General features: G+C 40.5%; 2 protein-coding genes across 2 annotated transcripts; one reads left to right on the forward strand and one right to left on the reverse strand.

The window, feature by feature from the left end:
* Nucleotides 1–2,350: 2,350 nt before the first annotated feature.
* Nucleotides 2,351–4,316, forward strand: sp9 (sp9 transcription factor; the record flags this gene model as incomplete). Its single annotated transcript, XM_080752626.1, has 2 exons — nt 2,351–2,371; nt 3,018–4,316. The coding sequence occupies 2 exons, from the start codon at nt 2,351–2,353 to the stop codon at nt 4,314–4,316; spliced, it is 1,320 nt and encodes a 439-aa protein (XP_080608752.1).
* A 1,959-nt stretch (nt 4,317–6,275) lies between these two features.
* Nucleotides 6,276–14,119, reverse strand: cirsr (corepressor of RBPJ and splicing regulator). Its single transcript, XM_080752623.1, has 10 exons — nt 13,938–14,119; nt 12,526–12,620; nt 11,958–12,031; nt 11,790–11,809; nt 10,059–10,111; nt 9,883–9,931; nt 9,509–9,629; nt 8,831–8,937; nt 8,458–8,543; nt 6,276–7,877 (listed from the first exon to the last, which is right to left on the reverse strand). Exons 1-10 carry the CDS (start codon nt 14,007–14,009, stop codon nt 7,121–7,123), a joined length of 1,434 nt encoding a protein of 477 aa, XP_080608749.1. The 5' UTR covers nt 14,010–14,119; the 3' UTR covers nt 6,276–7,120.
* Nucleotides 14,120–17,178: the final 3,059 nt, after the last annotated feature.

The following is a 17,178-nucleotide window of genomic DNA, read 5'->3' on the forward strand; positions in this document are numbered from 1 at the left end:
ATAAATACATGATTAAAGCATGCAAGATATATGTCCCCAAATCTAGCACCCTGCATAGAATTACATGCAGAAAATGGATCTCTAATAATCCAGATTTGAAGCAAGTAGGGGTGCTTTTGTGGCAAGAATTTAAATGAATAGGTCTGAATTAATCATTTATCTTTTGTTGCTTAACGCCTTGATGGATGTACCGTCACTTAGACTGATCACAATAGATGCAGAGCGTTTTGTTCTACCAAATAAATCATCCCCATTGTTTAAGGTACATTGATCAATCTAATGGCTTGTAATAGGTTCCTAATTGCCACAGAAAAGTCCTCACCAAAGGAGTTCAGAATTAGAGATTCAACTCAAAATTCTCTCTTGAATGACAATAAGATTATATTCTTTCCCTTAGCCATTGGTAAAAAAGTTGAATGAGATTTATTTTAATAAATCTTATTACAGTGACACTATAGGTGAATTAGAAGCAATGTGTCTGAAATTTCTATATTCATATGAGCATGCAGAATATAGGGAAAATCATGTCAGCCTATAAATAAAATTGGAACCAGCATGAAATAATGTATAGGCTTGTATTGTCTGACCTTCATTAACAGTGAAAAGGCAACATCTTTTAATTGAAATATGAATTAGGCCTATAATCAAAACAATTACATATATCTATTGTAATTAGTTACTTCAATTTGTAAATAATGGGGGGAAATCGCCTTACATGTTACATTATTTTGTATTAATTGTCATATTATTTGAATTTCTTTAGCAACAATCAGAATACGCATTTAATGGTGTTAATGGCACTCCGTTAAATTGCCGTGATTGCAAAAATGAATCAATTTTCTTTGGCATAAGTATTTGATGAAATTGTTTTACTCGCCCCCCACAAAAGGTGGGGATTTAAAGCAAAAGGCGTATTTGAACAAATTGCGCTGGTGTTGACTAGCAGCAATCAGACATATAATGGTGCATTATTTGGCCGTTTAATTTGAATACTATAATGCACATGTTGGTTGAAGCCTTTCTCTGGAAAATTGCTTTAACTTTCAAAGGGAAGATCATGGATGATTCGCATTAACAGCAGGTAATTATTACCCCTGAATGTCTTAACAAGTTGTGGAACATGTTTGTGCCTTTGTATCACTGCATGCTGTCTTGAGAATTATTAGAAAAATAATATAAATCTAGGCCTATATACACAGACGAAATTAGCTCATTTCCCCGCTTCAAGCACATTAGCGAATTAGTTTCTCCAATGACAATTCTCCTTGCTATCGAATCAGGTTAGTTAATTTCGACTATGCTGATTGTGATGATGGAACATTCCAGAGGTCTCTAAAAGTTTTTCCTAAATAATTTAAGGACTTAAAAAAACGACTGTCTGGTAAAGCAATCTGTCATTTTTAATTAACCCACCTCACTCCCACAACAGGCAAGCATGAGGGAGTGCGTACACCCACGCGCCAAACACACACGCACGCACGCGCATTTATACTTTTGTTTGTGGTCCCTTTATACACCTGTCAAATATATCCCCATATACATCTTAGATCTCTATAGGCCTTCCGTAGGCCTATTGTATGTATAGCCCAAGTGTGTGTGTGGGCTATAAACTTCCCATCGGAGATGAAAGTGCATCATAGCTGATATTTGGCGAGCCGATCCGCGCCTCGTGTCATACCGTCACTAGCAAATTACACTTTAATAGCCCACACACTTTTACAAACAATCATGGGATGTTAGATTGTGTAAAAAAATATATATATTATAGGCTATATATATTGCCTCGCAGGCTAGTTGCCTAAATCGACCTAAATGTGCTTAAGATCGACTGCAGTTTCTCAATAATGTCTTGCTCGGTGACGTATGGCGTAAATGATGTATGATGTAAAGAATTAAGAGACATGCCACAATCCCCCCCCCAAAAAAAATGTTAAAAAGCAATTTGCTTACCTTCTGGAGCACTGGTGTTTTAACTCATTTCTTTGAAAGAAGACATTGAGCCTTCGTGTGAGAATACATAAAATGTATTTAAGGAAAAATTACCAAATCGTATCATGCTTGACAGTCAGAGCAGAGCTACACAACGGATGATTGACGTGAGGCGTCTGAGTCCATAGTCGACCCTCTCATTGGTTGACTTCATCGCCCAGCTTGGAATGCCGTTATTAGATTGGCTGCGCGTCCGTGCCAGCTGTACTTCAAAGAACACGCTCTCTACAACTAGCTAGTGTGGGAGCCAAGAGCCAAGAGAGAAATTGCGTGGCTGGAGAAAAGCACAGCGTCTGCATCAACTTGGAAACCTACACTATTTGCGATTGCGAACAATTTCATCATAGCACAGACCCTGGATATGGCTACGTCTATACTTGGGGTAAGTGGAATTGAGTGTCTATTCGTGCGTAAAAGTTACGCGTAAAGTTATTCCCCCGCGATTTCACCTATCCAGTAAAAGTAGAATGAAGCGTGGGATAGCCTGCATTTTATTGACATTCTTTTAAAATCGACACTATATCGGACTAGCCCACAGTTTCGCGGAATATTAATTATAATACCACCAATTCTGAACGTTTCCCCTTAGAATGGGCTAAAGCTGTCAGCTATTTTATACATGGTAAACAAACTTTCGAGTCAATATTCTCGAGTTTCTGGATAGCTCTTCACTCACGGACTAGAGCTGGTCTAAGCTACAAACTGACATGTCATAACACGTTATTTCGCCTATTGTAAGTTACAATTAACCTTTGTTAGTTATACAATATGCTACGTAGGTATACCACGGATGTGTCCTTGTCAAAATGAGCACTCCAAAAATAAAGAAACAGAGTAGCTGCTTGGAACAAAATGTCATACTTTTAGAACACGTTGGACTACTAATGTTAAACTTAATAATTTGTATAATGACTGAAAATGTCTTAAGATAATTAGACGAATTACCGGTCCTTCGGTTGTTAACTGAGAGAACTTTCAATGTGGTTTAACAAAATTATTCCAATAACTTTTTTCCCCCTCCCTTCCAGGAAGAGCCACGTTTTGGAACTACTCCTTTAGCGATGCTGGCGGCAACCTGCAACAAAATTGGTAACGCCAGTCCCCTCACCACTTTACCTGATTCCAGTGCTTTCTCAAAGGGTGGATTTCATCCCTGGAAGCGGTCCTCCGCTAGCTGCAACTTGGGCTCCAGTCTCCCCGGCTTCGCTGTGGCAACGAGCCGCGCGTCGACAGCACTAACATCAACTGGTGGCGGCAGCAACAGTGCGTTCTGCCTAGCGTCCACCTCCCCGACCTCGTCTGCATTCTCCACAGAGTACAGTGGTCTGTTCTGCAACTCTGCGAGCGTGAGCTCCCAAGAGTCCGGACAATCAGCTTTCATCTCCAAAGTCCACACATCGGCAGAGACACTTTACCCGAGGGTCGGGATGGCTCATCCGTACGAATCGTGGTACAAGTCCGGTTTCCATTCGACCATCTCTGGCGATGTTGCTAACGGGGCGTCGTCGTGGTGGGACGTTCACACCAACCCCGGGTCGTGGCTCGACGTCCAGAACCCGGCGAGCACCCTCCAGACCTCCCTGCACTCCGGGACGCCGCAAGCCATACACTCGCAGCTCGGTGGCTACAATCCAGACTTCTCCACGCTGACCCACTCGGCGTTCAGCTCCACCGGCATAAGTCCCTCCGCGTCCCACTTGCTATCGACCAGTCAGCACCTTTTAACGCAAGAGGGCTTCAAAACGGTCATCCCCACGTACACAGACGCGTCGGCCGCCAACGCCATGATTTCGGGAGCCAGTTCAGGAATAAGTAGTTCTTCGAGGTCATCCAGGAGGTACTCGGGCAGGGCGACGTGTGACTGTCCGAACTGTCAGGAGGCTGAGCGGCTGGGGCCCGCGGGGGCCAGTCTCCGGAGAAAAGGACTTCATAGTTGCCACATTCCTGGCTGTGGCAAAGTGTACGGGAAGACGTCTCACCTCAAAGCTCATTTGAGGTGGCACACAGGCGAGCGGCCTTTTGTCTGCAACTGGCTCTTCTGTGGCAAGCGATTCACGAGATCCGATGAACTCCAGAGACATCTTCGCACCCACACGGGCGAGAAAAGGTTTGCGTGCCCGGTGTGCAACAAGCGCTTTATGAGGAGTGACCACTTGAGCAAACACATCAAAACGCACACGGCCGGTGGCGGAAGCAAAAAGGGGAGCGACAGTGACACCGACACCAGTAACCTGGAGACCCCACGGTCCGAGTCCCCTGAACTCATATTAGACGGGGTACATCCCAGAATCACGTCTAAAGACCCGTCTCCCCACGACGAACCCTGATAGTGAGAAATGCAACATCATGCAACAATCTAATTGAAAAATGGCAGTTTTGAAAACGGGTCTGATTAGAAAATGATTTCCAAGGAGGCATTTGCGAAGCTAAAACACTGTTCTCCACAAGCAAAACGAATTTTGATTCGTAACACCATTACACACAATGGGACATAAATTAAAGAATAGCAGGCCTTGAACTTTTGACAACTTGAAAAGAAATGGCACGGTTACGCGCGCTAAACCTGTTGAACTTGGTTGGACAATGTGAGTTCATCTTGTATATGACGACAAATGTGTTACTTTCATGTAAATGTAATGATTGTTTTATTCGTGTTTGGTATCCTGAAATCAGGGAGTTTACTTTCGAAGCACTTTGTGGATATGTATGTACACAGCTTTTTAAAACTTTAGTTAACCATTTTATTTCTTTGCTAAAATATATATATATAAATGTTTACCTGTATAAAGCCACGTATAAGCCTTTCATTTTACCATAATTAAAAACATTTTAAAACATCCGAGGTTGAAATTGTGTGATGAACATTTTATCATTTGCCCAAATGATTTCCTTCAGGCCTAAACACATCTAGAAATAAAATTACATGTATTTGTACAAATATGGGATGACATTAAGATGTGTTTATTTTCTAAATTCTATCAGGTAATCGCACCTTGACTTTGACTATTTTCTCTATGGAATAAATCAATGGTTAATGCCCCGGAAAAGACATTTCATGCCCAAATGAAAATCTTGTTAAATGGTATTAATTATGACTTGGAGCACATCACAGCCCCATGTGTCTTGTATTTGCGATTAGGGATTCGTGTCTTATCAAATATCTAATTAATCTCCGAGACATCTTTTGTTCAATTTCACTTTATCTGGCGGTTTCCAAGGGGGTATGATGACAAAGGTCCCTGAATATTTATTCTAATTGTCCAAATTAACTGCTTTAATTTGCATACAAAACGGAGATGGTATATCCCAAGAATAAGGCCCAGTCATCTTTTCTCTTTGCTGGAAAAACACACTAAATGTTAGGGAACAGTTTTTTTTCCCTTCTTTTTTTTAACACTTTTGAAAAGAAGGGGCAAAAAGCCACATGCAAATGTTTGAATTTAAAATGCTCTTTGCTCAGCGCAGTCAAATGGTGCCTTGTGTGTATTTGAATATCAGTGGCCCCGTGTTGAAAGGGTTCAAGGATGCTCTCTGCCTCCTTCTTTGTGCTTACCCACTGCAGCGTCCGACTCTCAAAGAAAAACCAGCCCGGGGAATAATTACAGCCCAGAGTCCAGGCCTGGGAATAAGCATCTCATCCTGGCAGACACGCTCTCTTTTTACAAGAGGAAGTTAAATTGAGCAGAAGGCAATAGAGGGGAATTATTTTCATTTCCTTTTGTGCGACTGCCGTGGAAGGAAACGGTTAGATACAACCCGGTGTAAACTGTTAAATTTGAATGGCATTTTGAATTTCGTCAATAAAAAAATCTGAACTATAGCGGTATTTCAATATAAAATATGGTAGGCCTAAAATTACAATGTTTAATTTTCAGACATTCAGCCATCAACACAAATATATCAATAGGCTATATTAGGCCTGTCCCCGTCTTGCTTTCAATTTAATTCTAAAAATAAATAAATAGATAGAATAATATGTAATTAATAATAACAAGGGTAATAATCATAATAATAATAATAAGTTAGAGAAAATAATTCCCCTGTGATTTTAGTTTTTTTTAATGAAATAAATGGTGTCACTTATTTCATGTCGCCCTTGGGCCAATAAAAAAGAACATTTAGATTGCTTAAATTAAATGAGACTTAATGAGATGGTTGCGACATGGATAGTAAGTAACTAAAGTCAATGATCTATATATTCTTTTGCCTAATAGAACCACTTTGAACATTATCCATAATATTTTCAGGTCACAATAAGGCAGATGCAAGAATAGGAGCACTCAAGAGACAGCATACAAGGGACATTTTACTCAGGACTCACGCCTGTTTTCCCGTCATATAGCCTATCATCAAGTCCAAGTTTAGAATTGCAGTAGCTATCCAGAGTAGCATAAATCACAAATGAAAAAGGCCTAAGATTTATTATAATTGATTTGGCTTCTTAAACTGGAATTGGTTGATATCAGAGATATAGGCAGCACACGAAAGATCGTTGGCAATTATGTACAATATATGTGCTGTGATCACTAAAGCGAACATGACAAGTGTTTATTTCCATTAGACTGATAGAGTTACACGCTGCCAGTGCTGATATCAATTTAACCTCATGTAAAAGCATTCATTTAGGATAAAATACATCCCTGTGTTGAGGAATCCAGTATACCTTCAGATATAGGCCTACAATTATTCAATAACATAGGCAACACAGAGGAACAAACACACCACACCACCTGTGGTCAAATTAACGCGAAAACGACTCTCCAACACTATGAAAGGGCCACAGATGAAAATTACTCAAATACCAGGAATCAATTAACCCATACAAAAGGGTTGTGGCAAGTCTGATGTTATTTGTAGTCCATGACTGCCATCTACTGGAGGAAAATCAGTCCCACATAATCTCTCCTATGTCGCATGAAAATAAGGGACGGTCCATTCTTATATTGCTTTGTCTGTTATAGGCCTACTAATCATCAGCAATAATAATAATAAAAAATACATCAACATGGTAAACATTTCATTTTGTCTCCCCCCCCCCACCAAAAAAAAAAAGTAATAAAAAAAAAACACAGGACACACTCAGTGCTTTCACTCTGATCTATGTTGATTCTTATCTCTATTTTTCCAACTCCTACTCCTTTCTTTCTTTCCCTCTTTCCCTGCTTCTGCTCCTTCCATTTACCACTCCATCCTTCCGTCTGTCTGCACTGTTCCTATAGTCATCTGTACTGTGACGACCGCCTTTACCTCTGTCGTCGCTCTGGCTCCTCTCCGGACCAGACTTGGAGCTGCTGGGTCTCTGTCTGTCCCTGCTGTCGCGTCTCTGTCTGTCCCCGCCGTCGCGTCTATGTCTGTCCCCACCGTTGCGGTCCCTGCTGTCGTGTCTTTGTCTGTCCCCACTGTTGCGTCTCTGTCTGTTCCTGCTGTCACGTCTTTGTCTGTCCCCACTATCGCGTCTCTGTCTTTCCCCACTGTCACGTCTCTGTCTTTCCCTGCTGTCGCATCTCTGTCTTTCCTGACCTTCCTGCAGCTTGCTCTTCCTCTCGGGGCTGTGCGTCCGGCCCTCCTTGCTTCCCCTTTCCATCCCTCTCCGTGTGCCATCTCCATGGCGAGGGCTGCGTGACCTGCTCCTGTGGGGAGACCGGTTGTTCCCACTCTCCACGTCGGTATCCTCCTGACGGGAGTCGTTCCTCTTGCACTTCTTCTTTCTCTTTTTGTTCTTAGATTTGCCGTGGCTGTTGGAGTCAGAGTCTGAGTCAGATTCACTGTCGCTGCTGCTGCTGGAACTGTCACTACTCTCATGCTTTTTCTTGTGCTTCCTTTTGTTTTTCTTTTTCTGTTTCTTGCTCTTCTTGTTCTTCTTCTTCTTTTCCAGGCGATCAAGTTTCCTAGGGAATATGAGAAGTAATATTTAATGTACAATGCACAGTCCCTCTGTCATAATAATAATAATAAACACACACTATATATGTTATACAATAGTATATACACGTGTTGTGTGTGTTTTTAATTATGTAGACTCCCCACTACAGACCAAAAGATTGACAGTAGCAGTAGCGCAGTACAGGCACATACATTCCAGTTGTCAAGAAAATATAGTTTTACATTATATTATCTTGATATGTAATTTTAGTCCAACACAGATAACAATTAACAACAATTAAGTGACTTTCATGGATTGTTGTGACTGTATGAATGGTGCGAGTGTGAGTGGGCGTCTGTGTGTGTAAAATGTGTTTGAGTTATTGTTCCTGCTCTTGCAGAATTTTCCCCGACTTGATATTGTTTGCATCAGGCAAGAGCGGAGGATAAATGATTCTATCAAAAACCTTGTGACAAACTGGTCCGAATGTTTTACAATCATTCCATACAAATGGGTGTACTCATTTTAGTCAGTCAGTAAGTCAATGCTCCCGTCAAAAGTGTTCACACACTTAAAGTAATAATGTCACATTTTGTTGTACTTACCGGAGGAGTTTCTGTTTTTGTTTGGTAGTTAGTGACTTCAAAAATTCCACTTCAGGATCCTGTTCTTCGTCACTAGCTACATATTCCTACCAGACAAAAACGAAGAATACATGCAATACTTAGGTAAATTTCTTTTTTTTTCTTGTGGGAGCAAAACTATATCCCACTCTGATTGCACAAATTGGTTTTGAATATCTTTTATCAAATCTTAACACATGACTAATGTTGCTTATAACTGAATAACACAGTGCTTAATGTAAATAATTGGCCACTTTATAGCAATCACATGCAGAAAAAAGACACACCCAGAGAATGTTGGCAGTATGTCTAGACCTGTGTGTGTGAAGATGGGGAGGGTGAGATTGACAATTACCTGTGATGGATCACAAACGGTAGCATTTCTATCAAGGACACATTTCTTCAGGGCAAACCCACTGTTTCGCATCTCCGCCATTAACTCCGAGGGGTGCATCGACGGACCTGTTAGTGCAAATCACAGCCTCAGAGTCCCATTGATGTCAGCCCATGCCAACACACTACCTCCACAGTGGAAATTTCAGGGGTGGTTTTGTTAACAGAATAGGACCACCAAATCAACTCACTCCACTTCCGGCTGAGCAAATAATATAATATCATTCTTCGCAAAAGCAGCACTTACAGAGAATCAGAATATACAATAATTGCATTTTTCTCCGATCACAGGAGGGGCACCATTACCAAAGTCCACCATCAACACTGCTGAACTGGACTCTTCCACAAACGTGTTACTTTAGTACTCAACTCCCTGATTGCAGGAGTGAGATGCAGCCCGAGACTATGAACCCAGCTGAAACACCAGAGGAGTGCTGTGTGTGTCTACAGCACTACGGCTCAGACAAGACGACAGATTAAAGATAGATTATTTCAATCTAACCACCATTTTGTAAACCAGTGCCTGTATAAGTGCAACTTAAACAGGTCTTCTTTATTGAATATTGAGAATCCAATCACATAATGCAAAATGACCACTTAGAGCAATGATATTGTTTATAAGGGTTAAAATGTAGGTTACCTGCTGCTTCCTCTGTAGTCACAGAGCTGGCATTGATACCAGACAAGCCAAAGAGAGGACACTCTCTATCCGTGTTCACGTGGCCCCATTTGTGACATTTGATGCATCTGACGTTACGCACCTGAAAATTAAAGGTCAGTAGACATAAATGTCTCTATTTCAACAATCTGTGAACAAGGACAAGCAAAGTGCCAGATGTCAAGATATAATTGAAGCTTATAGGGACATTTACTTATACATTTAAAAACAAATAAGAATAACTTTCAGGATCTATTAGACAGGGTTAATTTCAAAATATGAATGTATCTTATTCACAATTCATGATGGCATTGAGACAAATGCAACAAAGTCCCACTATGATTTTAAACACCCACCTGGATCCCAAATGGCTGATCTCGGATAGTCATGTCATCCTTTGCATACCTATGTGTGAAAAAAAAAAGAAGTAGAAGAGGAAGAAGAAGAAGAGCATAAAACATATAGCTAGGTCTTAATGCTGAAGGCCTACACATTCCAATGGTTAAGATGTGTGTGTAAAAATCATATTTACTTCTCTCGAGGAGCAGTCTTTTGCCACTCAAACTTGCACTCTGACTCCCCCTCCTGAGGAATAGAAAAACAGCATTAAGATAAATCTACCACACAATCATGTTTTACTTGGAGAATAAAACAACTTAAAGGACCATACCAGTTGTATGTTATGTTTAGCCCCATCGACTACAACGATACACAGTATACTACACGGTAAGCAGACCTGGCTTAAAATTTTAAGAAGTTATGTAGATACAATTCATTTCAGTACAGTATGAAAATCTACTTTTAGATAATTGAAACTTGTTTGAGATATAATGAAAATTATGGCACCTTTATATGTTGTGAAAGTTATATTACTGTATCATTGCATTTTAACGTGTGGACTTATCTACCGTAGCTGAACAGTCCCAGGAGAAAATATTGATTTATAAGGAAAATGCTCTATGTTGAGACCTATGTACAATCAATATATGGCTGAATCTGAGAATAGAATTGTCAGTTTATAATATATGTAGTAAGTGAATGGTAAATGGTGCATTTATATAGCGCCTTTATCCAAGGCGCTTTACAGAGATTGTGCATCACGTTCACACACACATTCATACACTGATGGCGGGAGAAACCATGCAAGGCACCAATCTGCTCACTGGCAGCAAAAAGGGGTTCAGTCTTGCTCAAGGACTCTTCGACAACAACTTTGGGGGAGCCCGGGATCAAACTGGGAACCTTTCGGGAACCCTCCGAGTTCTAATGACGGTTTCTCTACCCCTGAGCAACTGCCGCCCCTATAAGTAAGCCTTGCCGAGCCATGAGGCCCATAGGGCAGGAGCCCATCTCCTGATTCTGTAGCGAGAGGCAGCTTTATGTACAAGTACACCCCCTAGACATGACGCTTACCCCCAATAGAACCCTTGATGCTGAGTGCACAAGGCCACTGAGCTGGTTTATATATACACTGCAATATTTTAATATTAACTACATTAGGAGATTAGTCTGAATACGAAATTGCCACGTAAACAACATTTTCTTATTATCTTAAACCGAAAAAGGTTATAGTAAAAAGTATAAATAATCAGATTAGGACGTGTCATCAAGTATTCAAATACATCTTAATCTAACTATTACTCTCCATTAAGAGTTTTGACAGCCTTTTGCTCAATATTTATTAGAGCATGTGTTGTTAGCATGCTCTACCAGCAATTGTGAAGGAAAGGGATATTTCATTAAGGTTTTGGATGAACATCGCAAGGTATATATTTTTTGTCCAAATGAAGGAAGAGTGCTGTGTGTTGGTGTAAAAGATTGCAACCATTGAAGGATGTTAACAGCTACTGTACTATGCTGCTGTGGAGGGGCATCTTCAGTCATCAATAGGCTATACTCTGTAGCAAATTCGCAATCTGTGTAAACGTCAGGTCTATAGAGCACCAAAGTCTGATGTCATTTACACATCATACCCGGGTCCCGTTTTTTTTTTTCATATTTCATTTTTCATATCTCGCCAGAAACAGACTGTATCAAATATGAGTGACTTACAGTTTTTATTTTTGGACCACGATTCTTATATGATATGACACGATTTTCAGATGACCCAAGTTGTTCTCCATAGAGAAATTACTTCCGGGAACCAGGGGATGAACGAGTGACGTCAGGACATAGCTACTCTATGACATGTACTAATGGTATGGTCCTTTAAAATGAGGTACATTGTACATAATGTGCTGGTTGGCATGATAATGTTCTTTACCTCCAGCTCCTTTGTTTCCTCTTCAGCAAGGAGACAAATATGAAGGAGAAAAGAGAGAAGAGTTCAAATAAAGTGCTTTCCAAAACAATCATATGTTGAACATATTGGAGGATAATAATCATTCAATAACCATCAGCGATGTGGCGATAGTGATTACTAGTGAGTTACCTTTGGATGCTCCGGGGGGAGCTTCATACATGAAATTGAGGCCATTTTTAACACGATCATCTCCCATCAACACTCTAAAAGTAGAGAGAGAGAGCAAATTATATTGATCAATGTCAGCACAAAAGCATTATCTGACCGTCTCCTTAGCAGCTGGCAGAAAAGCAGTGATCATGTGAAATGACCACCACGGTTATCTCTAATGTCTAATTTCATAGTTTCTCTCTGCAGCATAGAGATTTTTTATGAATCTCTAAAGGCCTGTCCATACTTTGACCGAAATGTTCGGTGAGTTGGACTTTCCAACGTGCAAATTTCTCTCATTCGGTGTAATGCTTTTCAGAAGTCGCGAGTGACGTCATTTTGTAGTCGAACTGGACTTTTTGACCGAAAAGGGCGGTTTCGGTCAAAGTATGGACAGGCCTTAATGCTGCAGTTTCATAAAACCATGTTTAAATGATTCATGTTCCGAATATGCATATTTCCAAAAGAAATTCTGTCAATTCAAGAAGGAGGCTGTTATTTAATAAAGAAATTTAGTTTATACAGAAGCAAGCAACTTTGACCTCACCTGTTGTTGTAGGTATCCTGTTCTTTCATATAAGCCTGCATAAGATCTTCTTGCTTCTTCTTCTCGAAGGTCAATTTTTGTTCTGCTATCCATACCTGTAAAATAAAAATAAAACATACGAGATGCTTCTTGTATAAATTGAGTACAAGGGTACCCCTGAAGGGACCCCAATGCAAACAAGCCTAACAGCTTTCTTGTGGTCTATATCCTTTTAGTTGACCAGTCAACTGTACTGTCCTGTACTTTTTCCTATGCAAACTTCTAATAAACTAAAGTATTCAATCAATCAATAATCTCAAGACATCGCCTGAAAAAATATAAATGGCCAAGTAATAACAAATATTATTTATAATAAGAGTTTCCTTAAACAGCATAAACATCATGTTACTAGCTCTTGCCTCCTTAACGCTATGTGACTTTTCGGGCATTTATTTCATACAACTTTAGTCAAAATGAAGAATACACTTTCGCTACTCGCCAATACAAATAAATATAAAATTTCCATTGACCAGATCTGTAGGCGAGGTTGTGCCATGTCTTTGCCATCTGGCCAGTGATGTACTGTATATCGGACCAGTTACCCATATAGAGATCCATGTAGGCCTATATGGAGATATAACACCCCAAACATGCTTATTCAGTTATTCATTATGTGGGAGTCCTATGACATCTGACATCATACATACAATCCCATATATGGAGATCCCCGTCTGTAGAACCAGCCACACAGATATGGGCTATCTTCATCATATGGATTCTGTTAGTGTGGTATGTGGCCTCCATATATGGGCATTCCCATATTGATGACATCAGGCCAGGGATCTCCATATAAGAGCATAAAGGGGATTCTGTTAGTGTGGTTCCCCTGACATCTCAGTGATGTCAGAGCGTCAAACCGAGCGTAGACAGACGGAGACAAGATGTGGTCGTTTTCATACTAAACAACCGCGACCTACGGTCGCAACTAAAACATTTCCCTGTCCGGTGGAATATTGTATTTTCTGGCCAAAAGGTGTAATTTAGACGGAACTTGGAAGGTGTGGTGCTGAGCGTGTTACAACCGAAGAGAGTATAGGCTTTCAAAGCTTAAACCCGTCTTTGTTTTGGTGAGTACTGAGTAGCGAACGTGTATTCTTTATACTTTTTACTAAAGTCGAGAGACCTGGAGCTGGTGAGAACTGGCCTGTTGTTTAATATGTTCAGTTATGTCATTCGTATTGTTGAGTCTATAGCCTATAGATTTAGGCTATTTGACGTTGGTTATTTAGTGTTATTGTTGTATAAACTTTTAATGTCCTGTAATCTGTGTTGCCTTAGCATTAGCTTAGCTAAATCCATTGGGAACGTAGATTAGCATGCAATTAGCATAGTTTTAGAGGGCTGTCTTGTGTGTGTAACTGTGTAACACTCACCTTTTTGATGTTTGACTTCGACGCAGGATGGAAATCTTTCTTGCACATGAAATTAGCAAACGACTTCCCCATGTTTGAATTATAACTTAGCTTTGTAGCCCAAGACCTTGATTCAAAATGAGTAAGTAGCTGCTAACTTGCTAGCTGTAGGGCTGACGAGAGTCTTCGCAGTACACAGACGCAACCGCAGTCACGCCATCTGCACTTCAGGAAAAGCTGGTCGCGCTATCCTCACTTCAAAATATGTTGCGCTTCTACACGGCTGTTTACGGTTTGACCAGGTGATGGTGCGTTCAAGGCGAGCTGGTAAATTATACATTCTAGACTTTCTAGACCAAAGGTGTATAAAATATGGAAATACATACTATTCAATTAACAGATGCTTTAAATTAGACCCCCCCCCCACCCTCCATTTAATAAATAAAATGAAATGAAAATATAAATGATATTGTATTTATTTTATTGATGGATAAGTTTATATCTTGAGTGGGACTTGGAATCACAATGTCTGGCTTTTGTGGGGCCTTCGCCGCTCCACTTGCATCCGACCGAGGGGCCTCCGCCTCGGACTCCAGAGTGGCGGACCCCCCACCCGGGGACCACCTCCAGGGACCCCTGGCGATATAACGGCGCCCCTGGGGATATAGAGACTGAGAACCGGGCGGCGAGGGGCCGACGCCGCTCCTTCTCGCATCCGACCGAGGGGCCTCGGACGAGGGACCAACCGGGGACCCCCTGGAGCTCCGGGGACCCCCGCGGACCCCCTCGCGCCGCTCCGATTTTTGGACCTCCAATGTTAACTACGATCGGACACATTTTTTTTGGAGAAATTCTGGACTTTGACCTTGTGGACCCCCTCCAGGGGTCCCAGGGAACCCAGAAAAATTGACAGCGCCGCCTAGTGGCGGCCCCTGGCACTACAGCGCACAAAAACGTCCATGACTCGGGCTAGGAGCGACTGGGAGAGACGGGACCGGTACCCACGCGTCCGCCTCGGGGCCCCGGAGCCGGCCGTGCGTAGAGCGCCCCCTGGCGAAGGAATGCCGCCGCTGCAGCCCACCTAAAAGGCCTTAACTCGTCTCCCCGGCCCCCGGAAGAGACGGGGCCGGCTCTGGGGGGGTCCCTGCCGGCTTGCCCACCCCGGGGACCCCCGCAGACCCCCGCGCCGCCGCCGAAAAAATACCCAAAAGTAGCCGATCTACGAGGCGTCGCTCCACTCCGCGGGCCGTAACTCGCCCGATGAGGGGTCCCCAGACCTATAGAATAGGTTACTGTAATGTGAATATTATGTAGAGGTACTTATGTCCATTTCCTTTTTGATAAGCGCTTTTATTTTTTTCTCAGATGTTTTCCCTTTTGCTTAACACATATGGTGCCAACCCCGAGTTTCCCGAGTTTGTATTGGTACTAGTGCTGTGCCAACCCCGAGTTTCCCGAGTTTGGGCCGTTTTTGAAAAAAAAAAAAAAAAATCATTTTTTTTTTTTTCAATTTTTTTTTTTGGACCTCCAGAAATGTATTAGGCATGATCGCGATCGCGAAATTGCATGTTTAACCCCCATACCAACCCATTCTTTCAAACATGGCAGCCATGTTTGTTTACATCTGAAGAAAACATAATGGCCCATAAATCATGAATGCCTGAACGGATTTCCAAGCGGATTTTTTTGTTTGAAAGCTGTGAACAGCATCTACACACGTGGTGCATCATCTAGGTATGGGCGTGCACTTTTTACACACTTGCACAATTACATGGAAGTCTATGGTAACCATGGCAACGCGGGACATTGGCCGGAAAAAATCATTGCAACATAAGTGTTAATAGCGAATGGGTCACTATAATATTTGTTGACACAGTCAAACAGGTTGGGAATGTTTTCATTGGTACTCATGTACTTCATGAACCAGAGGATTTAGTAGTATTTTGTTATGTAATGGCTTATGGTAATAATTGTAGAATTTATTATAAATTATTGGCACAGTAAAACAGGTCGGGAATATTTTTAGAGGTACTTAGGTACATCATGAACAAGTTGATATAGCTGTTTTATGGTAACAAATCTTCTTAATCTTTATCTGATTTTATACTTTTTGGTCTATAGCGGATGGATTATGGTAATATTTGTAGAATTTATTATAAATTATTGGCATAGTAAAACAGTTTGGGAATATTTTCAGAGGTACTTAGATACATCATGAACAAGGGGATATAGTTGTTTTATGGTAACAAATCTTCTTAATTTTTATCTGATTTTATACTTTTTGCTCTATAGTGGATGGATTATGGTAATATTTGTAGAATTTATTATAAATTATTGGCACAGTAAAACAGGTCGGGAATATTTTTAGAGGTACTTAGATACATCATGAACAAGGGGATATAGTTGTTTTATGGTAACAAATCTTCTTAATTTTTATCTGATTTTATACTTTTTGCTGTATAGCGGATGGATTATGGTAATATTTGTAGAATTTATAATAAATTATTGACACAGTAAAACAGTTTGGGAATATTTTCAGAGGTATTTAGGTACATCATGAACAAGGTGATATAGTTGTTTTATGGTAACACATCTTCTTAATTTTTATCTGATTTTATACTTTTTGCTGTATAGCGGATGGATTATGGTAATATTTGTAGAATTTATTATAAATTATTGGCACAGTAAAACAGTTTGGGAATATTTTCAGAGGTATTTAGGTACATCATGAACAAGGTGATATAGTTGTTTTATGGTAACAAATCTTCTTAATTTTTATCTGATTTTATACTTTTTGCTCTATAGCGGATGGATTATGGTAATATTTGTAGAATTTATTATAAATTATTGGCACAGTAAAACAGTTTGGGAATATTTTCAGAGGTACTTAGATACATCATGAACAAGGGGATATAGTTGTTTTATGGTAACAAATCTTCTTAATTTTTATCTGATTTTATACTTTTTGCTCTATAGTGGATGGATTATGGTAATATTTGTAGAATTTATTATAAATTATTGGCACAGTAAAACAGGTCGGGAAATTTTTTAGAGGTACTTAGATACATCATGAACAAGGGGATATAGTTGTTTTATGGTAACAAATCTTCTTGATTTTTATCTGATTTTATACTTTTCGCTGTATAGCGGATGGATTATGGTAATATTTGTAGAATTTATTATAAATTATTGGCACAGTAAAACAGTTTGGGAATATTTTCAGAGATACTTAGTTACATTCTGAACAAGGGGATATAGTTCT

The sequence above is a fragment of the Nannobrachium achirus genome, assembly GCF_963921795.1.
Source record: "Nannobrachium achirus genome assembly, chromosome: 22".
NCBI lineage: Eukaryota > Metazoa > Chordata > Actinopteri > Myctophiformes > Myctophidae > Nannobrachium > Nannobrachium achirus.

What these genes read in the sequence shown, in the direction of transcription:
- cirsr (XM_080752623.1), bottom strand. Translation starts at nt 14,009, where the DNA reads ATGGGGAAGTCGTTTGCTAATTTCATGTGCAAGAAAGATTTCCATCCT. An exon ending in CGAAGTCAAACATCAAAAAG is followed by an intron (nt 12,621 to 13,937) that starts GTGAGTGTTACA and finishes TTTATTTTACAG; the next exon opens with GTATGGATAGCAGAACAAAA. An exon ending in AAGACTGCTCCTCGAGAGAA is followed by an intron (nt 9,932 to 10,058) that starts GTAAATATGATT and finishes TTTCACACATAG; the next exon opens with GTATGCAAAGGATGACATGA.